At 36.3% G+C, this 25,749-nt stretch overlaps 1 protein-coding gene across 1 annotated transcript; it reads left to right on the forward strand.

Annotated features, from left to right (window-relative positions):
- Nucleotides 1–763: 763 nt before the first annotated feature.
- LOC101212593 (pentatricopeptide repeat-containing protein At4g04790, mitochondrial) lies at nucleotides 764–25,484 on the forward strand. The gene is made up of 16 exons (XM_011653162.2): nucleotides 764–1,117; nucleotides 1,359–1,406; nucleotides 2,130–2,756; nucleotides 4,653–4,832; nucleotides 15,402–15,466; nucleotides 15,885–15,992; nucleotides 16,149–16,262; nucleotides 17,165–17,260; nucleotides 17,384–17,482; nucleotides 22,490–22,609; nucleotides 23,533–23,637; nucleotides 23,749–23,913; nucleotides 24,000–24,130; nucleotides 24,246–24,324; nucleotides 24,758–24,975; nucleotides 25,086–25,484. Exons 1-16 carry the CDS (start codon nucleotides 889–891, stop codon nucleotides 25,252–25,254), a joined length of 2,553 nt encoding a protein of 850 aa, XP_011651464.1. The 5' UTR covers nucleotides 764–888; the 3' UTR covers nucleotides 25,255–25,484.
- Nucleotides 25,485–25,749: the final 265 nt, after the last annotated feature.

Here is a 25,749-nt window from a genome sequence, read left to right on the forward strand (position 1 = left end):
TTTTAGATATGAAGATAATTATTTTTTTACTTTTAGGAAGAAACATTAGAATGGGAGAATAATTAATTAAATAACATAAAGGTAAAATATAGACCATCAAAAGATTGAACAATGATATTAATAAAACAACTTTGAAAAACTAATTTAATTTATCAATTAACTATATTAATTTTTGTATTTAAACGACAAAATTGCCTTATAATGAAAGGACAAAGTTAGAACAAAAAAATGTCTTCTCATCCATGCGTTTATCTATACTATAGAAAAAAAATTAATAGAAATTAAAGAGGTTAGCTTCGTGTGAGTAACAAACTCTATCATCCTCTATTCCCTATGTTACTTATGGAAATAAGAAAAAAACCAAGTAATAAATAATGTTGTCTTCCTATGGAGTATGCATAGCTAGAGCCTAGGGGTGTCAAGAAATTAACTGTATCTTTGCCTCTTTACCCTCTCTTTATATGTATTTGATATTTTTCAAATGAATTTTCATCTTTACATGCTAAATATTGAACTTTTGAAGAAAAAATAGGGAGAAAAAGAATAACAAATTAATGGAATAAAATAGGGTAGAATGAAATGAAGAAATAGTTTATATAGTAAAGAAAGTTGAATAAATGTAAATAAAAAACTAATAGTTTTGGTAACTAATTATATTATAAAAAACAAAATTAAAAATGAAAAGATATTTTACCAGTAAGCTTTCGTAATTAACTATATTATAAAAAGAAATAAGAATTTACCATAAAACCAAAAATTGAATTGAAAGAACCAGCCAAAATCGGAAAGTTGCCCTGGCCGATAAACCCCGAAAACCCAGCTGAGAGCGGTGCAGCTCAATTCGCCGGAGACCGGGAAGTTGCGGACCTCTTGGAATCTGATTCTCCAATGCGTTCCAAACTAAGCTCACTAGTCCGCTCCGCCATCATATCTTCAAAATCTTCACAGAATGCCCAAGATGCCGCTCTTCAAAACTACGTTTCCACTATTGATCCTTTATCTCCCAGCACCTCTCTCTCTAACGCCATCAACTCCCCGACCTCCAAGAAGCTTCCTCAGAACCCCAATTCTGACGTTCAATTTCCTGCTCTCATTCTAGAAGAGTCTTCGGATTCTGGTACGTGTATTGCATTTTATTACTTTGGTTATGTTTACATCATGTTTTTGTTATTTTGGTTAATGTGTCTATAGTTAATCTTCAATCCAGCTTAATTTTGCCGTAGGCTTCGTGGTTTAGTGTTTTGTTGAAGCTGAAAAGAAGTTTTATTTTAATTATATTTCATTTGCATTGAAGGGCATGTGAATGACATTTGATTTGTCTTGTTTTACTTATCCCAAAAGTTCATGTTTTAATGCAGGGGATCCTACGAAGCATCTAGCCAAGGCCATATCTTCCGTTCTGTGCGGTACGTGTCATTGAATGTTTGTTGTAGGAATTCAATCTCAATTTGTTTTAGATTTATTATAACTCATTAGTTACAATTTCCTTCTTTAAGTTGTTAATAACCTAATAAGCATATGGTAAATATTGAAGGTCAACGGCTAAAATATCTAATGAGTTTCTTTGGCTACTAAACGTAGGGTCAGGCAATTGTCCAATCCTCGAAGGTTTGGTCCAGCTCACGTATTAAAAAAAACATGTAGTGCCTTAGAAATTTTAGAGTGTATTCCTCTTGATGTATCTTTCAGCATTAGTCTCTTTTCATTTTACTAGTTTTCTTTAAAAAAAATAGCCACCTTTTGGATCTTACGTTTCAGATTTTTATGTTGTCTATTTCATCATACTGAGAATGAAGGGATGTGAGTAATCGAATTAATTTCCTGTCCAGTTATACAAGCTGATTAAATAAATTCTTATGTAGTAATACGTTCTATAAATTATAATAATTTTGATGATCAAACTGTAAACTAAAAATTTGGTTTCTTACATGGGCAGGTTTCACCATCCTAAACAGGTTTTAAAGTTGCATTTACTATTTATAATTATTTGATTTGTAATTTTCATAGACATTATTTCATATGTTATCGTCTTGTTTTGCCTCCAATTATGAATCTATCTTAATGCAGTTCTCAGTTTTTCTGTTTTCTCCAAGTGAACTGCTTTAGTAACGTATTATTTCCTTTTGCAGAAGGCTCATCTGTTATGTCTCCTGAAGCACAAGGAAATTGTGTTGAAGAATCTTTGGAAAAATTATTAGATATACCATGGTTTTCCATCAAAACAAATCATAGCTTAACATTACATCGCAAAGAAATATCCCGGGAAAGAAAGCATAACTGGGTATTAAAAAATACCCAGAGCGATAGATTTAGACGATTAGTTAGAAGTTGCGCAAACAGGCTGGGGAGTGATGTTACTCTAGAAGTCTTTGGTAAATTGGGACGAGAAACTGGTGTGAAAGAATACAATGCACTAGTAGGCATATGTTTAGAGAAGGCTAAGGCAAGTAAGGACGTGGAGGTTGTATTGGAACAGATTGGGAAGGTTTATCAGCTATTTAAACTAATGAAAGAACAGGGTTTCTCATTAGAAGATGAAACTTATGGCCCAGTGCTTGCGTGTTTAATTGACATGGACATGATGGAAGAATTTAATTTTTTCTGTGAGGCTATAAAAGATGGAAATCCAGGCTCAATATCAAGGTTGGGTTACTATAAGATGTTGTTCTATATTAAAATCAATGATGAAGAAAAAGTTCAGGAGCTTTGTTACCGTGCTACAGTTGATGATGGAGTGGACAAGTTCAGTTTACAAGGTACGGCCAACTGTTTATGGATACACAAACCTCAGCTGCACCTTTTGTCTTCTTGCTCTGAAATAAACAATGGGGAAGTTTTGCTTATCGGGAAACTCTATTTTTGTTTAAGATAATTGTTAAATTGGCGCCAAACCTAGAAGTTTAAGCTGATGGGTTTGGGTAAAGTTAATTATAATTTATACAAATACTTTTAACCATAAGAAATAACCTGTTGATAAAAGCATGAATAACAAGGGATCTTTTTTTGGCTGAGAAATTAGTAGAAAGCTCTCAATCAGCTATAGTAAATAACAACAAGAAATAACTAAATGTCTTGGTTGCAGCCTAAAAGAAATGCATATAGTCAGGTGGCGAGTCTTTGATGTAACATGTACTATGTTTGAGACTTAAGGCTGACGAGTATTATGTATTTTAAGCTTCTCTGATTTGTAGGTCCCGTTTGGTAAGCATTTCATTTTTGTTTTTGGTTTTTGAAAGTTAAGCCTATTTCCTTTCATTTTATTACCATGACATTAATACGTAAGAGTTGCATTTATAGTTAGACTCTAAAAACAAAAATGAGGTTTTTAAAAACTGTTTTATTATTATTATTTTTAATTTTCAAACTTCGATTTTGTTTTTAAAAAAAGGGTAAAAAGTAGATATATCAAAACAACAAATTTAGAGGTGGAAGAGGTGTTTATAGGCTTAATTTGCAAAAATCAAAACAAAAAATGAAATGGTTACCAAAAGGGACCTTAGTATTTATTGTTTTTACGACAAGTTATTTTTTCAAGTTGTTTTTGCAGCAAGTTAAATTTTCAAGTTTGGTTTAGTTACTCCTTAGTTCATTATTTTAAGTTATTCTTTTAAATCTCTCAAAGGCTGGTTTGTAGCCTTGAAATAGGGATCCCCAGGCTGTAAGAGGCATTAGTTCTAAGCGAGTTCTTCAAGAATTCTCTAGATTTTGTTCAAGAAATTAGTTCTACACCAGACTCTCTCCCACCTCTTTCTATACCCTGGAATATTTTAGCTTTCCTTTTGAGAATAGGGTCAGCAATGATATAGGACAATTCTTGGAAATTATATTGAGGTTTAGAGTTCAATTTTGAAGTTGTGATAATTTTAAGGCTTTAGGGACAATCAAACTTGAAGTTGAATTCTTATTTAGCGTTTGCAATGAAAAATAACAAGCTATGTGAAAGAAATTTATAATAGAAGGAACCTATAATAAATAACACCTTTGGCATCCTCCTTGGGCAGCCCATAAAAATTCTTTGAAGTGATTAGAACAGTGTTTTCTCTGTTTAACTATTTCTGGAAAAAGGTTGTAGCTATTGTTTTAAAGATAATGCAGAGTTTAGCACATTTATCAACTGGGTACATACCAAAGGGAATATGACCGAGTTTCCCACTTTCCCACCCTTCGTTACCTGTACGGATAAAATGATAATCTCTCTAGATACTTTTACATATTATATAGTAGCACACACTACTTCTATCCACTCCTTCATCAGGTCAGTTAGTCTTACCAGTCATGATGGATATGATCTTCTACAGGAGTTCAGTAGGTTGTCATGGTTGTTTCATATGATTTCAGTACTTTCTTACACATTAAATAAGAACACACCCACACCCACACCTACACCCACACCCACACACAACTTCTATCTAATCCACTCATTCATCAGATCGGTTAGTCTTATTGGTCATGATGGATATGACCTTCTACATGAGTTCAGTAGGTTATGGATGTCCCATATGGCATAAGCAATTATAAAATTGAAATTTACATTCACAAACTTTTTTTATCAGCTATGTTCATGTTTTTGGTGAGGCATATATCTTACGATGAAATGGATACATTTCAGAGATAAACCTGTTTGGTTAAAAATTTGGAACCTTTGGTTACAGAAAATTATTTGTTGGCACTCTGTGGAAGTGAGCAGAAGAAGGAACTTTTACAGATGCTGGAAGTTATAGACATCACAAAACTTTCGACAACTGTAGTTGCACCTAACATCTTCAAATCCTTAGGGAGGCTATCACTTCACACTTTTGCAGAGAAGTCACTTTTGGCGTTTAAAACTTCTGGTACGTTGATGATTGCCTTAAAATTTTATTGACAATGAATTTGAAGCAGTCATTTCTTTGTTTTGGAGTGTATATTGAATAAAGTCAAATGCATTGATATAGAAATGTTTAGAATTAGTGGACTTGACCCTTAGGGTATTTATGGAAAGATTATGGAAATATTTACCCTAATTCCTAAATCTTTTCATTTTTTATTCCCTTATGTATTACATTTATTCTCCCTCATTATAACTATCGTATAATTCAATTTAGAAAATAATAAAAGAACAACAATATCGTGGTTTTTCTCCCGGTACTCGGGTTTCCACGTAAGTCTTGGTTTCATGTTTATTGCTTTCAATATGGTATTAGAGCAAAGCAACAACAAAACCTTAGAAAACATTTTAGGAGGAGCCTAGACCAAACCAGCCGCTGCCGCCGCCACCATGGACGCCGTCATGAAAAAATTAGTCCTACAACTTCAGGAATCGTCGATCTACACAGTGGGACCACCCTCGTCGCCGTCCGTGCAACCCTCCGGCCAGAATCTCTTTCACTCGCTGCCATCTGTTTGCCTCACCGCCAACCCAATCTCTTCTACTCACTATCGGTTGTCCAACAGTCATACCCTTCTGGACAGTCGCAGCCCCACACACTGCCCATGCTCTCCGATTATGGACAGCCACCACAAAAACTGTCAGATTTGTTCGTTTGCGCGCTGCTATCCGTCGACCCTTATTTATAGTAACGAGATTGATGGTAGATCAAGGGTTGAAGCGGGTGAGTCTTCGGCACATTCCAAACCAACCGAGTTGTCGATGTATTCCAAGAACCCAGTAATTTCGCTCCTCAATTTGCCTTTGAATTATATAACTGACTTTGCTGCTGCCTTTAGTGCTCGATCCTTGACCCATGATAATGAAAAGAATAGTGGAAAACCAATCCTTGTAGCTAGCACTGCAAGAAACAATGGCACACCAAGGATCAGTGTTGGAAACTCCACGATTGTTCCCCACGATGGAAGAAACGTTCCTACAATGACAAACTGAACTTAGAACGTGCCTATGTTAGTGAGATTGCTAACACCTCTTAGTTAATTGGCCCCACTGCAAGCTAAACCAGCTTTCCTACTCTGGGCGCCATTGCTCAGTCAGGTATGCTTCAGTTCCTTGGCCTTATTAGTGTTGATGGGAAGAATCCTGGATTTTAGACTCGTGGGCTACAAATCCTTTAATAGGTTCTTCGGAGCACTTTGTCTCTTATACCCCTTGTGCTGGTAATGAGAAAATCCAGATAGTCGATGACTCTTTAGTCCCGATTGTTGGCAAAGGACAAATAGTTCTCTTCAACGGTCTCTCTCTCCATAATGTTTTGCATATGCTTAAGCTTTCTTACAATTTGTTATCTATCAATAAGATCACTCGTGAGTCGCATTGTAAAGTTATTTTCTTACCTGAATCTGTTTGTTTCAGGACTTGAGCTCAGGGAAGACGATTGAGATTGTCATACATAGCAAGGAACTTTACATCCTTGATGATGATACCTCTGGTAGTAGTATCTCTAGGACTAGTTTACTGCCTTCCTATTTTAGCACTTTTCTAAACATGACTTTATGTTGTGGCATTTTCGGTTGGATCACCCGAACTTTACTTATTTGAAATATTTGTTTTCCCATCTATTTTCTAAAATTGATGTCTCCTTACTATCTTGTGATGTGTGTATTCGGGCAAAACAACATCGAATTTCATTTTCCTCACAACCATATTACCCTTATCCATAGTGACGTTTGTGGTCCTTCCAAGGTCACCACCTCATCTGGGAAATGATGGTTTGTGACTTTCATTGATGATCATAACTGTCTTACCTGGGTCTACCTTATCGCCAATAAATCTGAGGTTTCATCTATTTTCCAAAGCATCTATCACACCATTGAAACACAATTTCATACAAAAATTTCCATTTTTGAAGTGATAATGATCGGGAATTCCTAAACCATAACCTTAGTGAATTCCTAGCCTCCAAGGGGATTGTTCACCAAAACTTGCGTGCCTACACTCCTCAACAAAATGGGGTGGCTGAGCAAAAATACCGTCATCTTCTAGAAGTAGCCCGTTCCCTTATGCTATATACTTCCCTTTCTTCATACTTGTGGGGAGATGCTGTTCTTACAGTAGCTTATTTAATCGATAGAATGCCTTCTCGTATCCTCCACCTTCAAACTCCCTTAGATTGGCTTAAGGAGTCCTATCCTTCTACTCACCTAATTTATGAGGTTCCCCTTCGTGTGTTGGGGTGTACCGCTTATGTCTATAATTTCAGCCCTAATTATACCAAATTTACCTCGGGCTCAAGCATGTGTGTTTGTTGGGTATCCCTTTCATCAGCTCAGTTATAAATGTTTCATCTACCGTCCAGGAAATACTTCGTCACTATGAATGTTACTTTTTGTGAGGTCCGACCCTACTTTTCTGTTAGCCATCTTCAGGAGAAGAGTATGAGTGAAGAGTCCAACTGTACCTTAGAGTTTACTAAACCTAGTCCTAGTACCGTGTCTGACTTCGATCCTCATCTCATTATACTACCCACAAACCAAGTTCTTTGAAAAACGTATTATAGAAGGAATCTTAGAAGGAAGTTGGGTAGACCTAAACATGTGATAGAACACCAAGTAGTGTGTTCTACTAATTTATTAAACAACCAAACTTTTACAGAAAACAGTACTAACACAGTCTTGAAAACAAAGTACAACACAAGAACTAATACAAAGATAAATCAAGTTCAACATAAAACATCAAAACAGTAAAGTACTTCACGATAATGGAAATAACTTGCTACAGACTACAGAAACTGAACACTTTCTGCATTCCCTGCTCTCCAGGAAATTACAGCCCTCCACTTCCAGAAACTGATTAACCACCCCCTCTCTTCCCTTCCTTCTTTCCCTTTTAACTCCCTCCCGTGTAACTAATCGTGGTCCCACCAAGGTGGTCTCCATTTCTTTCTCCATTTCTCTTCTCTTGTTCAGGTGCAACTGCTCCCTTTTTCCTCCTACTAAATTGTAAAATAATTGGTGGTCTATCAACATGTTGAGATTGATTGACATTTCATCAAAGAAAGACTTGACAGTGGAGCATATGCATTCCGTACATCCCTTTGAGCCAACAGGTTGTTGATGTTCTCACCAAGGGGCTTCTCAAACCAAACTTCGACTTTTGTGTTAGCAAGTTGAGCCTCATTGATATTTACGTTCCAACTTGAAGAGGAGTTAGAATTAGTGGGCTTGGCCCTTAGGGGATTTATGGAAAAATTATAGAAATATTTACCCTAATTCCTAAATCTTTTCCTTTTTTATTTCCATGTGTATTCTATTTATTCTCCCTCATTTTACCTATTGTATAATTCAATTTAGAAAATAATAAAAGAACAATAATATTGTAGTTTTTCTCCTGGTACTCGGATTTCCACGTAAGCCTTGGTTTTGTGTCAATAGAAACTAAAATCAATATCTTTTTATCCTTAATTTTTGAAATGGAGAAAGATTGATCAGAAGCTACTTCATTGATGCAAGCTCACTATTCACTATACTTACTATTGACTTTGATCACGTATGATTTCTGTTGGAATTAGTGGGCTTGGCCCTTAGGGTATTTATGGAAAGATTATGGAAATATTTACCCTAATTCCTAAATCTTTTCCTTTTTTTTATTCTTTTGTGTATTCTATTTTTTCTCCTCATTGTACCTATTGTAAAATTGATAAGAAAATAACAAGAAGAAAAATATTGTGGTTTTTCTCCCGGTACTTGGGTTTCCACATTAGTTTGTGTGTTTTTTGTCTTTACTTTCAACATGTTTTCAGAGCAGGACATTAAACAAACTTTAAACAACCCAAGTTGTGATGGAAATTAAACAGATGAGATAGCTGCCGGTTCTAATGTCTCCGTTGTCGATGCTCGGATCAATGCTGCCATGGACGAATGGCTACGCTGCCTTCAGAAAACGTTGGAAAACATAATTCAACAGATTTTCTTGTCGTCCGCGTCGCCAGAAACCACCCACGTGACTCCATGCTTTGGCCCATTCTGTTTAGATGCAGTGGACCAACCTAACTGTGCCACCCTCGTCATCATTTGTGGCTTGTAGTGTTCCCCAAGTGTCGATTCATGTTCTGCCACCTAATTCCGACCGGCCACCATTGCTTCTATAGTCAAATCGATATGCCCTGCCACCCATTAATCTTAGTTATTATCCCGATGTTAAGAATCCTCAAATTCACTTGACATTTGAGGTTGGTGAATTTTCGGCACATTCCAACCTTAACGTGCAGGCTTCCTCTTCGGGAATAACTCAAGAACAACTGGAAGGGCTTCAACAACAAATTGTTTCTTCCTTATCTTGTGATGTGTACGTACAAGCTAAACAACACCGAGTTTCGTTTCCCTCGCACCCTAAGCCAACCTGACCTTTTACTCTTGTCCATAGTGATGTATGGGGACCATCCAAGGTCACTACCTTCTCTGGAAAATGATGGTTTATGACCTTTATTGATGACTATACTCGTCTTACTTGGGTTTTTTCTGATCTCCGACAAATCCGACGTTACCTCTACATTCTAGGACTTTTATCACACCATAGAAACACAATTCAATACAAAGATTGCAATCCTGCGAAATGATAATGGTCATGAGTTTCAAAACCACTTTGTCAACGAGTTCTTATCCTCTAAAGGAATTGTTCACCGAAGTTCCTGTACTTACATCCCCAACATAATGGGGTTGCCGAACGAAAAAATCGTCACATTTTGGAAGTTGCTCGATCCCTTATGTTGTCCACTTCTCTTCCTATCTTTGGGGTGATGCCATTCTCACTGCCACTCATCTCATCAACCACATGCCTTCCTCGCACAAGAAGATGTCGTACCCGAGAACTCAAAAGTCAAAGAAAGGTCTAAACTGTTGTTCTTCAGTTTTAGACACCATTAGATTGCCTCAAAGAATCGTATCCCTCCACTCGTCTCATACCTAATGTTTCCCTTCGGCTGTTCGGATGCTCTGCCTATGTCCTAGCCATGGTCCTAACCAAACTAAATTTGTCCCTAGGGCTCAAGCTTGTGTGTTTGTTGGGTATCCTCTACACCAACGAGACTATAAATGCTTCCATCCATCTTCACGTAAGTACTTTGTTACCATGAATGTCACCTTTATTGAAGATCGCCCTTTTTTTCCCGTTAGTCTACTTCAGGAGGAGAGTATGAGTGAAGAGTCTAACTATATGCTTCCCTTAGAGTCTACTTGTTCTACTGTGGTTACCTTAATTGATCCTAGCCTTCACAGTACAGTGCTACCAACAAATCAAGTTCATTGGAAAACCTATAATAGGAATCTCAGAGAAGGAGTTAAGTCTCCTGTTGTTTAGACGACTTCAGTTCAGGATTATCAACCAATAAGAGATCAAGGTATGGCTGATTCCATTAACTCACATAGTAATAACATAATGGGTGAGAATGACAGATCTAAGACGAATTCAATTGATTCACATATCAACAGTAAGGCAGGTGAGAACGACGTGTTTGAGACAGTTGTTCTGGAAGATATGTGTGAGCAGGGCAGTATTGATGGAGTCATTATAGACGGAGAGGACAAGATTGATGAGAACGAGATTGTTGCTGAACATACTGAAAACAAAACTAAGTCAAACCATTATGGAAATACTAGTAAGTACGATCCATCTCTTAATCTTCCTATTGCACTGAGGAAAGGTACTAGGTCCTGTACAAAGCACTCCATATCTAATTTTGTGTTATACGAGAATCTCTCACCACAGTTCAGAGTTTTTACTACCCCTATTGACTCTACCACAATTCCCAAGAGTATCCACCTTGCCTTAGAGTGTCCGAAATGGAAAGCTGCTGTCATGGAAGAAATGGGAGTCTTGGAAAAGAACAAGGCTTGGGATCTCTACACACTCCCTAAGGGACACAAGATTGTTGGATGCAAATCGGTGTTTACACTTATTGAAAAGAGAGACAACGAGTTCACACCAATTTACGTGGAAACCCGAGTACCGGGAGTAAAACCACGATTGTTTGTTGTTATTATTTTCTAATGAATAAAACAATAGGTATAGGGGAGAATAAATAGAGTACACAATGGAATAAAAAAGGAAAAGATTTAGGAAAATAAGGAATACATTCCCATAATCTTTCCATAATTATTCTAGGATTCTAACAAGGAAAAAGCCTAGAAAAAAGGAAAGAATTCCAACACTCCCCCTCAAGTTGGGACGTAAATATCAATGAGGCCCAACTTGCTAACGCAAAAGTCGAAGTTTGGTCTGAGAAGCCCTTTGGTAAGAACATCAGCAACCTGTTGACTCGAAGGGATGTACGGAATGCATATGCTCCCACTGTCAAGTTTTTCTTTGATAAAATGTCGATCAATCTCAACATGTTTAGTTCTATCATGTTGAACAGGGTTGTTAGCAATACTAATAGCGGCTTTATTATCACAGAAAAGCTTCAATGGTGTCTCACATTCCTGATGAAGATCTGTCAAAACTTTCTGAAGCCAAATTTCCTCACATATTCCTAAACTCATAGCTCTTGTATTCAGCCTCAGCGCTGCTCCTGGCCACAACACTTTGCTTCTTACTCCTCCAAGTTACAAGATTGCCCCAAACAAAGGTACAATAACCAGAGGTAGATTTTCTGTCAACAACAGATCCTGCCCAATCCGAGTCAGTGTATGCCTCAATGGTCTTTCTGTCTGTTTTTCTAAACATCAGCCCTTTACCAGGTGTTGATTTTAAGTATCTCAAGATTCTGTTGACAGCTTTCATGTGTTCCTCATTAGGGGTCTGCATAAACTGGCTGACAACACTCACAGCAAAGGAAATATCAGGACGAGTATGAGATAAGTAAATTAATTTACCCACGAGGCGTTGATACTGTTCTTTATCAACTGGAACTTGATCATCAGAGTTTCCTAGTTTGCAGTTGAATTCAATAGGAGTGTCAGTGGGACGACATCCTAACATACCTGTCTCGGTTAACAAATCAAGGATGTATTTTCTTTGAGATACGGAGATACCTTCTTTAGATCTGGCCACCTCCATTCCAAGGAAATATTTCAAATTTCCCAAATCCTTGATTTCAAACTCATCGCCCATTCTCTGCTTTAGTTGACTGATTAAGCTATGTCCCAAGTACAGAGCATATGGTACAATTGACAGACATAAGGCCAGACTAATTGCAAAAGGGTTCACTCAGATCTATGAGATTGACTATTCTGAGACTTTTTCTCCTATTGCAAACTTGAAAACTATTAGAGTTTTGTTGTCTGTGGCAGTGAATAAAGATTGACCCCTATATCAACTTGATGTTAAGAATGAATTCTTGAATGGAGATCTTAAAGCAGAAGTGTATATGAGCCCGTCTCTAGGATTTAAAACTCAATTTAATAATCAGGTTTGCAAGCTTCGAAAGTCCTTATACTGGTTGAAACAATCATCAAAGAGCGTGGTTTGACAGATTTTCCACTTTCATCAAGTCTCGGGGTACAATCGGGGGCACTTGCCACCTTGTTCATCAAAGTATCAAGGTAGGGAAAATTGCAGTATTGATTGTCTATGTCGATGACATTGTACTATCTGGGGATGATACTGATGAGATTGTTCAACTAAAGAAAAAGATGAGGTTTGAGTTTGAAATCAAGGATTTGGGAAATCTGAATTATTTCCTTGGAATGGAGGTGGCCAGATCTAAAGAAGGCATCTTCGTGTCTCAAAGAAAATACATCCTTGATTTGCTAACTGAGACTGGTATGTTGGAATGTCGTCTGACTGACACTCCTATTGAATTCAACTGTAAACTAGGAAATTCTGATGATCAAGTTCCAGTTGATAAAGAACAATATCAACGCCTTATAGGTAAATTAATTTGCTTATTCCATACTCGTCTTGATATTTTCTTTGCTGAGTGTTGTCAGCCAGTTTATGCATGCTTCGTATGAGGAACACATAAAAGATGAATTACTATAAAGCTGGCCCATTGGGAAACAAAGAAGAAAAACTACCCTTTTTAAAGGGGTGTTTAAATTTACAACAATTCAAAGCATGAAACAAAATTATGTCTACAAAATTATAGAAGTTTGAGAAAAAATGTCCCTTTTTTATATCTGGGAGTGTTCATGCCAACTTTTTTATATCTGGGAGTGTTAATGCCAACTTACACGCACCTCGAAAAATCGTAGGAAATTAATTTCTAAGTAGGTGACCGTCATGGATCAAGTCCATGACCGCTTAGTCATATTTTTTGAGACCATGTCTTCTTTTTTACCACTAGGCTAATAATACCCATTGTGTTTGAGAAAATGTCCTTGAAATTCCTTCCATTCCTATCACACTTCAGAATCTGGAATCTGAAGGAAAACTTGATTAAGAACTAACCAAGAGGACTTTTTTCGATACCATGGAAGTGACCCACAAATTCTGAATCAAGAATAGCAAAGATACTGTTTGTCAACACTACATTCCATTCTAAAGCATTCAACACTCTTGACCTAATTCAACAACGTGACCCAATTCCTTTTCTCTCTCTCTCTCTCGTGAATATTCTCAAATCTTATATTGTGTGCAATGAGGAACACAAAATTTTAAAAACCAAAAGCCCCAAAACCACATAAAACCCATAGAAAGGGATCCTCCATACCACAAGGAGTCAAACGAATGTTTCCCAGTGTAGGCTGATGACGAAAGCAGAGTAGTTAGAACCTAACTGTTGGAAGGTAAGTTCTCTCTCATCTGTCTCCTTTCTCTCTCTTTTCTCTTTCTACCTGTTTGCTATTCCCCTTCCGTCGATTTCAACTTTTTGATGCCCTCCCTGACATTCTCTTTGTTACTCCATCCGCTCGGCATTCGCTCTCACGAGCAGTCTTCATCAACACTCCCACAAGTAGAGCAATTTTCCGAGTTTGGGTTGTAGTCACAATGGAAGTAGAAAGCTGCAAGCTGCTAAGTTCTTTTTATTGTATTTGGTCAGAGAACGGTTTTTTTCATAGAGAGGATGTGGAAGCTCAAAGGGATGCAGTCTCAGAAGCTCAGCTGAAATGGTTTTTGGTTGCTATAGCAGAGCTAACAAGTGGCTGAAAGGATCACTTCTTCCTTAAAAATGGGGGTGGACCGTGGAAGAACAAAACTTTCAAAGTTTAGAACTGAAGAGGGATGGATTTTAAGTTGTGATTTAGGGTGGGGTGATTGGATTGGTTGTGAGATAGGGAGTCTCCCCTCTTTTTATCTATGCCTCCCTCTTGGTAATAATCCAAAGAGCGTTTCTTTATGGGATCCAGTGGTGGATAAAGTCCGCAGGAGGTTGGCTTCGTGGAAAAAAGCTTCTTTTTTAAGGCGGGTCGTCTCATTTTGATTAAGTTTGTGCTAAGCGGTTTTTCAAACTATTCTTTTCCTTTTTAAAGCTCCGGAGGAGGTGTGCATGTGTTTGGCGGGGTTAATGCGGGATTTGAAGGGCTGTGTGAAGGAAAAGCTCTTATCTCATAAGGTGGGAGTTGATTGAGAAACCATTGTCTTTAGGAGGTCTAGAAACTGGAAACCCAAGAATCCCTATCAAAGCCTTTTAAGTGTTTGGGGTGTCAACCTAGTTGAGATGCTTAGGTGTGCCTCTTGGTCCTTAGGTTTCCTTGTTTTGGTGCTCTTTCTATAACTCTTTTGTACATTGAGCATTAATCTCGTTTTATTTTTTTATTAATATATAATATAGTGGTTGTTCTCCTTTTCAAAAAAAAAAAAAAAAAAACACTGTGACCCAATTCTGTGAACTAAATGAACAAGAAGCTTACATGGAAAGGAGAAATGATTTTGAGAAACAGTCCCATGAATGGAATGGTTGGAGTGTCAGGTAGCTGAATGAACTTAAAAAGTACACATAGGTTAAGCTATGTCCCAAACTTTCAAGTTTGTATCTATTTGGTCTCCAAAATTTAAAATGTGTCTAATACATCCCAGATTTTCAATTGTGTCCAGTAGGGCCCTCAACTTTTAGTTTAGTGTCAGGTAGGTCCTTTCAAAAGTTTTAAAAATTAACTGAACTAATAAAACTCTAAACTCTCAATATTTTGTCTAGTGCATGTACGTCCATCAATTTTTAAAAAGAATGCTGATTAGGTAAAATTGAAAATTCAGGGACTGTTTGGGCATAAAGTTGAAAGTTCAATAATTGACACTTTTTGATGTTTAGGTACTAAGCTGAAAGTTCGAAGAATGAACTTATAGTTTAACTTTTCAATAAATAGGCATCTTAAAGCAAATTCTTTTCTTATATAAGGTGGAGAAATGTCTTAGGCTTTTGGATATTCGTTAGTTGTTTCCTAAAAGAACCAGATATTAGCACGTCACTAAAACATTTTAATATGCATATGTACTATTTTTAATTGACTTTCTTCAGCCGTATGATCTATTGTCTTTTATTGTTCTCTGTTCAAATCACTTTCTTCCAGCAAGAATTGTGTTTTTGGCTCAGTAGTCATTGATAAGCACATCGTCATCTGAAGGCCCATATTGTATTACTTAATTAAAATTGCAGGGAATGGAGCAGATGATATCTCATATCTTATATATAATTATGCTGTCAGCATTCCAAATTTAGCGGTGAGATTCCCATGAACTATGCTGGTAATGTCCTTGAGTCTACCACCTCTGCTTCTCAGGCAGTTGGATTGTTTTTAGAAGTGGGTGCTCTTTAACTTTTCCAAAGTTTTATTTTGGAAGTCATTTTGTTTTTTTCCATCTTGTCACATTAGTTTTTAAGATTTATACAAATTTAATAATAAAGCAAAAGAAGAAGAAAGAATTGGTTTCAATAGTAACACATCGTGTTTGATATAAATTTTAAATGAGCAAGCTTTTTTTTTTTGTGGGGGGGAGGGTCTTTCTGCATTTGTTTGGGTACTGTTGCTGTACATGCACGAGAGTTTTGATGGATGTTCAAGATTTTTTCTTTTTAAAGGAATTGCTTTTTTATTCTATTATTGATTTATTTCTCAATTTGTTTTTGATAACGTGGAAGATTGAGGATGTGGTTTCAAAGTTCAAGAGCATGCACTTCGAGTTAGTTATCAATCCTTCATCTGCTTCATATGAGAAGCTCATCTGTTATTGTTGTGGTTTATTTAAGGTATGATATTGGTGAAAAGACTGCTAAACAGAAATTTCTTTTGAACTTTTGTGAGACCCTTTATTTATTTTGAATAAGACAATTTAAGTTTGTTTTCCTTATTATTTTTTTAGGTGTAGTTTGTGACATTGGCTTTCTTTTTAAAATCCGATGTAGGTTCACATGGCCCTTGACATAGCAAATGAAATGTGTGATGCAGATTTCACACCATCAACAGGTGTCTTGCACTCCATTTTGCATGCTTTGGATGAAAGCTGTGAATATAATTTGGTAAGTGTTTTGTCGATTCTATTTTTTAACCAATATTTAAAGTGAACTTGATACTGTATGTCACGTGGTTGCTAATGCTCACATCTTTCGCTTTTGCTTCTGATCATCTTGATATGTGCACTTTATATTTTGAATTTACACATTTTCTTTAGGTAATAGAATAAGTTTTGAATGTTAATAATGTGATTTTGTGGTTAACTGTAAATGTATATATATACTATATGGTAAAAGACAATGTGGCATCTACTTGGGTTTGCCCCATGATTAAGGGGTGTCCTGATATCTTTTGGGTTTCCAACTTCTACCTGCCTATTTAAGATATTAACTATTCTATGAGTTACATAATACCAAATATTGTAGGCATCTGCCCCTTGTTTTTATATTCAATCCAATTTTCGGATGTTGCATTCATTTTCCAGTTATGAGGAAGTTCACGCCTGCAGAAATGGTGAAGAGCAGTGAGGAGAGGTATTATTAACAAGAAAGAAATAGATGGTAGATGATAAGGAGGAATAACTTGAATACCGTTTAACTCATACTTAAAAGTTTGTCATCACTAGGATAATTCAAAATCCTTATCTTGTTTTGCCACATATCATTATTTGCTTGGCTTTTTATATATTGTCAATTGTTATGGAGGATCATGATGAACTTCAGTGAGATTATATCTTTTGATCCATTTATGTGTGACTGATGTTGCGATTATGCTTCCATGTGATTTCCTTATTTTCTTGTTTCAATTATCTTCCCTGTGTTCTTTTCGAGACACACACACACACACACAAAGGTTTATTTTGTGTGTGCTGGGTTTTTTTTCTCCATATCAATATTGTTTAAACACTAATCAATGAAATGAATTATTGTTATAACACTAGATGCTTCTCTTTCTGCTTATTGCCAAGGTTCATCAAGTGTATTCACTCATATGTCGCCATAACTTGAAGCCAGATAGTGAAATCTTGAGGGGCATGATAAATCTGCACGTGAAGATGAAAGATGTAATTCCTTGCTCAAATTTTGTTTTGTTTTCCCTTTTGGCTATTTTGCGTGCTCAAATCTAATTGCATTTAAAAAAAAATTGAACTTTCATGGATATAAAATTTTAAATTTCTTTTTTGCAGTTTAAAGGTGCCTATGATATGCTTAAGGAGTGGGAGAAAATGAACGTAATTCCTACAACTAACTTGTACAATGCTATCATGGCAGGATACTTTCGAGAGGTACCCAACTCCTCAGTTCTATCATCTGTGGTCTTCCTCTTTTTCTTTGCTCGCTGATTTCTCTCCGTAGCATATATCTGACATGTGAATATAGTTAGTGTATGTTCTATTGCTCGCAATCAAGAATTTCCACTACATGTATTTGTTCTCTTATTTTCATTTGATGATGTTATGTTATGGAAGTGCTAGACAACAGGTGGCTCTTGCTTCTTCTAGATTTGTGTATAACAAACACAATTGTGTTTAGATTAAACTATTATTCTTTTATTTTTTTTTCCTTTTATAATCTCTTTTCTTTGGTAGAAATTTCTTGTCTTACATTTATCCTTTATTGGGTCTTTTGTTTTATGAGTAATCAAACACTGAATCAGTCCAAACTACTAAAATCAACTAGGCATCTGAGAAGGAGCTCTTATGTTCAAACTCCTTGTTAGTTAACTCAAGCTGCAAGTCTAGTTTTAGTAGTTTTGAATTAGCCCAACGTTCAAATGTCTAGGAAAGTTGTTAAGTATCTATATCCAGAGTTAATGGCCAGTTTTGTGAAGTTCAATTAGTGGACATTGTTTGATGGAAGAAGAATTGGGGTTAATTGGGTAATTAGTTAATATTTTAGGTTAGTTCCTTTTTTACCCCACTTGTAATAAAATTCTATTAATAGGAGTCTTTCCCTCTTGTATGAAACATATTATCATTTTAATAAAAGATCTATATTCTTAGTTCTTGGAAACTACACCTTGAGGTTACTTGGTGCCAAAATAAAATAAATTTCTGTATATTTCGCAAAGAGAGAAGAGTTTTCTTAAATAGAAGAACAACCCCCTACAAAGATGAAAAACATAAATTTGACAAATATATTTTTTAGAAAAGGATGCGAGTCTCACTATTATTAGTATTGAAAATAGAGAGACAAAGCTCAATGTACATGAGAGATATACAAAGAGCAATAGGGGGAGGGGAGGATTAGCAGGCGCAGGCATCTCAACTAGGCTGACACCCCCTTAGCGCCCTCATCACATCCAAAATGCGAAAATAAACTCACATATCAGGTTAATAAAAGCAATACAACAAAACAATATCAAATTAAAGGCCACAATACAAGGCCAAACAAGATGATAGAAAAAAAAACTATCCAAAACAGAATCACAAGGCACCAAGCTGAGTCCTTGATTGAGCAAAAACATATTGAAGTAGAAGGCTGATCCGGGAGACATGATAATCTAGAACTTCAAGGTGGGGAGACTATAAAGGCTGGCCAATTTAGAACAATCTCCTGCGAAGAGTAATCTTGAAAATATTTAGATAATGAGCACCATGAAGATGCATTCAAACAAGCAGAATCATAGCGTTCCATCCAAGTCAATGAGTTATCATGGAAGACTCTTTGGTTTCTTTCAAACCAGATTTCAGCTAAAAATGCTTTTACTGCATTTGCCCACAAACATTCAGCTGTCTTCTTCTTCAAGTCTGGACCAGCAAGAATTTGAGACACATTGTTCTTAAAAACATGATAGAAAACCCAACAAAAATTGAATGCTTGGAGAAGGTGGACCCAACATTTAAAACCAAAGACACAATCAAATAAAAGATGCCGGATGTTTTCCATGTTATTAACACAAAGGGGGCAGACATAAGGTGAGAGGGCATGGGAGGAAAGCTTTCTTTGAAGTACTGAGGCACAGTCTAAATTTTCGAAGAGCATAATCCATATGGAAATATTTATCCTTCTTGGACTGTTAGATTTCCAAAACTTTTTGTACAAAAAACTTTCCAATGGAGAAGATGTCGAAAGATGCTTAACCAGTGATTTTACCAAGAAGGAACCTGAGGTTTCAAGGGACCAAAACCTTTGATCTGGAAATGAGGCTGACTGTGAAGGAGAAATCTGACTCAACAAGATCTGAAAATCTAAAATTTCCTCATCATTTAGCGATCTTCTGAAATAGATGGACCAAGAGTTGGTTGAAGAGTCCCAATGATTTGAAACAGACCCATTTGGATTGAGTGCGATCCTAACCAATCTTGGAAATTTACGCTCCAAAGTGATAATGTCCATCCAAGGGTGCTTCCAAAACAATATTTTGCTGCCATCACCTAATTTGAAAAGAGCCAATGAGTCAATTTTGCGCTATTGCCTTGATATGCTAAGCCAAGGACTTCTTTAGACTCACGGTTTCTTTTTCATTTGAATGCCAGTTGAAAGTACTACTTCCATGGATGCTTATGATCACTTGACACCAAAGTGAATTTTGTTCTTTTGAGAAACGCCATCCCCACTTAGACAATAGGGCCATATTCTTGTGCTTCAACTTGCCCAAACTAAGTCCTCCATCTTTGTAGGATTTAATTACAGCATCCCATTTTACTAGGTGGTTTAGCTTTCCTACCTTGTTTCCTTTCCAAAAGAACTTTCTCATGATTCTTTCCAAAGAGCTTAGAGCAGATTCTGGCATGAGGAAAACAGACATATAGTATGTAGGGAGACTGGACAAAACTGATTGGCATTGTGTAATCCTCCCACCCCTAGAGAGATTGTATCATCTCCGTTTATCTAGCTATCCATGGACTTTGTCAAGAATGGGCTGCCAAAATCGAGCACTTCTTGGGTAACCACCCAAAGGAAGACCGAGATAAATGAAGGGTAGACTTTCTACCTTGTAGTTTAAAATGTTTGCTGTTGAAATAACCTAGCTGTCGTCAATATTTAAACCACAAATAGCTGTTTTCTCCCAATTAATCTTTTGACCGGAACACCATTCAAAGACTAGTAATGTTTTCCTAAGATTTTCTATCATTTCCTCGTCAAATTTCCAAAACAAGAGTGTATCATCCACAAATTTGAAGATAGGAATGTGAATCCTATCTTTTCCAACTACAAAGCCTTCAAACATTTCTTTCTTATGAAGGTTGAAGAAGAGACTGCTCAAAACTTCACTAACCATAAGAAAAAGGAAGGGAGAAAGAGGATCTTCTAAATACAAAAACACTGCTAAAGAAAGGGTTCCAACTAGGTAAGATATTGAGTGTAATTACAAAATATCTTTGAAATTGAAGCCCAAAGAGAAACATGAAACCTCACCAAAGACTAAACCTCACTAGGTCCCTCACCCCATGAGCACTCTATTCTTTCTCTCCTCATAGATCCCACAATATAGCACACACCCCAGCAAACAAAAGAGTGCACCTTTCTATTTAAAAGGTAGATGAAGAGGGAACTCCTTGATCATCAACCAAACGTCCCACTGGCGAGCAAGCAAAAAATCAAACTCTTGCAAGAAATAGTTCTTAACAAATCTCAGATACTAACACTCCCAGAGAAGATGATCCAAATTTCCCTTCCCTTCAGTCAAAGAATTCAACAAAAAGGATCCATTAACGAAGACAACTTTCTCAAAATCCTATCCATTGTATTCACACAAGACAAGCAAAACTTGCTAGGCGAAGAGCCTTGCTAAAACATCAAAGACCAACTCGACAGTAGGAGAAGGATCCACTAAAATCCAAAAGAATGACTGATAGAACACTGATATAGTGTTTCTATTTTATTGATACCTTCAACAGAATTACAATATAAAAGAAGTAAAAGAACAAGTAAAAGAACTCCAACCCTCTACCCTTCCTCCCTTTCAAGGAATGTTGCGGTCCTATTTCTTCACCAAATTCTTCATGTCCTTCTTCCCTCCCCAACTGCCTATTTATAACCAACTAACTACCAACAAATCTAATTACCTTTCTACCCCTACCCTATATTAATCTAGGTATCTAACAATGACTTACAAGAGTAGCTCTCCACCAGTTTAGGACTCCAAACACGAACATTCCTTCTCCCCAATCTAAAGTCAAATCCCTCGATCAAGGAAAGAAGAGACCACCTCCATGTTTCCCTGTTGGACAACAGCCAACAGAATGTAAAAGAGAGGGAAACAGAATCCCTATGGGATGGGTTCATAGCTAGGGCTTGGGATTGCCTGACTATTGGCAATGTCGAAGCGTGGGAATTTGGTAGTAAGCTTTTGGAGAAGACAGATGAAGTTCGGCAGTGATCTTTTTTGAAGTGATGTAAAGCTCGAGGGGAATGTACGGTCTTGTTTTAGTTCGAAGTTGTAAGGGAATGTTTCAGATGTTTTTAGAAGATGGAGTTGATCGACTCCTGCTTTGTCTTTCTCTCAATGTCTCCCCAAGGCCCCTGTTTTGGCTTCAACTTTTAAGCAAGTCAATCAGAAGGTTGAATATGAGAAGCAGAAAACCTTGTGGATGTTGTAGTTGGATCAAGAAAGTCGGAGGTTCATGGGCCAGTTTTGAAAAATGGAGTATGAATCAGCGATGAATATGGAAGTTGATGTTTCCATTTATTGTGTCACAATGGTGAACGTTTAATGGGGTTGTGAGGTTATGTGGTATAAGTATAACATCAAAGAATGCATTCAGGACTTTGACTTTGGGCTTGTCTTGAAGAATTTTTGCATGATATCTGTGGGTTTATGCAAAAGTAATAAGGAGAGTAGGTAAGGTTGTTAGTAGTGGAAGACGATCAGAGTCCAAGAATTTTTTCTATCCATATGTGGAATTTTCGTAATTGAGGGCTGGAGATTGGGCAATCTCTGAAGGATGGTTCACGAACTTGTAAATTATCCTTCCTTAGAACAAAAGGTATTATCTCTTTGATGATTGACTTAGGCGTAAGGCTTGTTGTGTTTGAAGAAGATGATGGAGAGGTGTTGTGGATGATGTCTTCTTTATTGGACGAAACCCATTTGCTGGCACTTGGATAATTGGAGATGTGGTTCGGTGTGAACGAAGAAGAGGAATATGCAGTTGAATGTATAATTGTGTTTAGTTTTTAATATGAGTCTTTTATATTTTTTTATTATTTTTTGCCAATGATAATTAGTTTCCTCTAACTTATATTTACCTAGATTTTTGTTAATGAGAAATAATTCCCCCTCCAAAAGTAACGGTGTTAGGTTTGGACTCCTATAGGCTATAACTAATTCTTCCAATACTCTGCAGAAGAACACCTCTGATGGATTCATGGTTCTTAAGCAAATGGAACTTGCGGATGTAAAACCAGATTCCATAACTTTCAGCTATTTGATCAGCAATTGTGAATGCGAGGAGGATATTATCAAGGTATCAAGGAACTCTTCAAATTTTATTTCTAATTTTATTTGTGACAAATTTTAAAAGCATGATATTATTTGTCGTTTTTATGCCAGAAGTGGCTGCCCGAAAATCAGTTATTGTTCTTGAATACTATGGTGAAAACTAGTCTAATATCACTGAAGCATTTAACATTCTAAAAGCCTTTCAAAATGGTAGGGAGAATAAAACTGTAGACTACAGGAAAATGTAAGTACCAAGGATATTCGTTCTAGTTTAGAATCACAACTAGCTAGCATTCCTACAAAATTCTGCAATATGGATAATTTGAACTTTTGTTTACAGTATACCATGCCTGGTATGGAAGAAAATTTCAGAGTATTTGTGATTTAGAGTTTTACTTTTATTTCACGAAGTAATTTAATTCTATTGTTGCCAACTTTGTCACAAGACATACTCTTGACCAGAAGGTTAGAGGTTTGAATCTTCCATCTTTCAGTTGTTGTACTCGAACAAAAAGAAAAATGAATTGTTGTAAGTTTATATACTTCAACCCGTGATTGTGCATCGGGTCTCTTTCCAGCATGCATAACATTTTTTATTAGCGTTTCTTTTAAGTTGATGGATATTAAATGAGACTTTATCTTGACCTTATGCATTTGTTAATTTCAATCCTTTAATTTTATCCATAATATTCCAACACTAGTTCCAACCTGCACCTAGTAAACTCCTCTTCCACAGTTGGGACTCTGATAAGCTGCCGACTGACCATATAGTTAATCCTTGTATTGACTTTGCCGTATAACTAACCTAAATGCCTAACAAACTATACTTTGTACCAATCACTCAGTACGTTGTTTTTACTAATCTAATATTATTCACTTTACTCTTTAACCTATAAAAACCAAGTATTATATGAATTTAGAAATAAGCCACCTTTCTTCCTGCTGCAGTATTACAAAGAACTGAATCATTCTGGAGTTCAAGCAACAAAGCATGTTTTTATGGCACTTATAAATGCATATGCTGCTCATGGACAATTCGAGAAGGCAAAACAGGTACTTCATCTGGAGGTCCATGCTTGTATTCATATGAAGATTTTCATTAAGAGTCGCCTGAAGTGTGTGGTTTGCAATGTAAGATTATTTAGACGTCATTTTATCTTCTAGGTTATATCAGATGAAGGAATTCCAGTCAAGAACTTGAATGAAGTTAGATGTGTGCTAGTCTCTGCTCTTGCATCAAATGGCCAAACGGCTGATGCCCTGAAAATTTATGATGAAATGAAACAAGCTGGATGTGATTTGGATTGCAAAGCTGTTTCCAGTCTTATTGTAAGTTGAACGGCTGTTACTGTCCTAATGGATGATTATTTCCTCTTTAGTTTTGTAGACTAAAAGTCATTCCCTTTTGTTTCCAGGAGCACTATCCATTCGATGGGCCATTGAATAGAATGCTTCAGTTACTTGGTGATTTGCATCATGATCTTAATGGCTGGATACATTGTTGTAGCAGGATTATCTTATTTTCTGTAAAACACAACGATCTGAGGTTCATCCTGAAAAATTCCTTGCTTAGTTGGATATGATTTGATTTAGATTTATTATTCTCCCATGATAGAGAATTTGATATATGAAGAATCATTGTTTTTTTATCATTTTTGTAGTTCAACTGTTGATCTATTGAAGCAGCTCAGTTACAGATGCACTAATGATGAAACCATAATGGGAGTGACTTTTGATGAGGTTGGTTAATTCCTTTCCGGTTTGTATTTGCAATACAAGACTCTCCACTGAAAGCGATTTTTGATATTTTCGTTGAATGACCTGACTTCTCAAAAATGATTATAGAAGCGGTTTCACCCAAAACACTTTTTCAAACATCTCCTCAATCTGGCGAAGTAATGAATTTTCGTTGAGTGACTTGACCTCTTGAATGATTATAGGAGTGGTTTCATCCAAAACACTTTTTCAAACATCTCCTAAATGTGACGAAGTAATGAATTTGGTTATATGCTTGTGTGCCCTTATTACTATCTAAGAGGCAAACACAGACGATTCAATACAATTAACTAATTCTTCCTTTGTAAATCTCATTCAATTCTTATAATCATATTATGAGTTCTACAATCTGACATAAATCTCCCAGCTTAACTTACAACTCGTTATATATCTCCAGGTTTTCTGCCTCATTGCAAACTCTGAGCCTACATATTTAGAAATAGGCTTACAATTGCTTAAATTTATAAAGAACGATCTTGGTCTTTCTCCGCCGCGGAGATGCCTCGATTTTCTCCTTGGCACTTGTGCTAATGCCAAAGATGCAGAAAGCTCTCGCCTTATCTGGAAAGAATATGAAAATGCTGGCCTCCTTTACAACACCATTAGTTACTTGAAGTGAGCACTGTGATGCTGTTGGTCATTATGTTTCTTTCCTATGCGTCTTTGCTCTAACTTGTTCTTATTGCTTTAAGTTCGCCTAACCTGTACATGGGGCATTTTTGCAGGATGTATCAAGCTCTTTTAGCATCTGGGGACTCAAAATCTGCAAAACTTTTGCTTGGTAAAATTCCAAAAGATGATGCTGATGTTTGTTACATAATTAAGGAATGTGAACGGGTTTATTCTTCTACAGCAAAGAAGAAAAAGGTGTTGAAAATGAGCAGAAATAAGTGAGAGGCTTGAATAGGAAAGTAGGATGGGTTTTAAAATTAACTTGTAGGAGTAAATAAATAGAAACAGGCAGAGATGAATGACAAACCCTTTTGTTTGCTGAATCCAATGCCATTTTGGACTGAATGGTGGAAAAAAAAAATGAAACATACATGTAGATAGAGATAATTGAAAAGTTGTAATGAAATATTTGTTATCAATGAAATCATAGAGAAAAATTAATTAACAAGCCATTTTCTCTTCCCTCAGGTTTAATTTTTACAGTTTTATATCAATTTAGATGCTAACATTTGAATTTCAACAAATTGGATGTTAAGTTTTAAATAGTGTTGCAATTTTATCCCTAGTTGATTTTCGAGGATTTGTCCACTACTTTTATGTGTATAAAAGAACAAGTATTCGATCTTTACAAAATTTATTAATATTAATAAAATAAAGTGGGGGTTTTTTATTTTTCAATGTCCAAATTAACAATAAAATAATTTTGATATAATTTAT

This window comes from Cucumis sativus, chromosome 3, assembly GCF_000004075.3.
Source record: "Cucumis sativus cultivar 9930 chromosome 3, Cucumber_9930_V3, whole genome shotgun sequence".
Taxonomy (NCBI): Eukaryota; Viridiplantae; Streptophyta; class Magnoliopsida; order Cucurbitales; family Cucurbitaceae; genus Cucumis; species Cucumis sativus.

Excerpts from the sequence above, each read along its gene's own strand:
- LOC101212593 (XM_011653162.2), top strand. The coding sequence starts at position 889 with ATGCGTTCCAAACTAAGCTCACTAGTCCGCTCCGCCATCATATCTTCA. Across the intron at positions 4,833-15,401 it reads TTTGGCGTTTAAAACTTCTG|GGAATGGAGCAGATGATATC; the intron begins GTACGTTGATGA and ends TTAAAATTGCAG. Across the intron at positions 15,467-15,884 it reads TCAGCATTCCAAATTTAGCG|ATTGAGGATGTGGTTTCAAA; the intron begins GTGAGATTCCCA and ends ATAACGTGGAAG.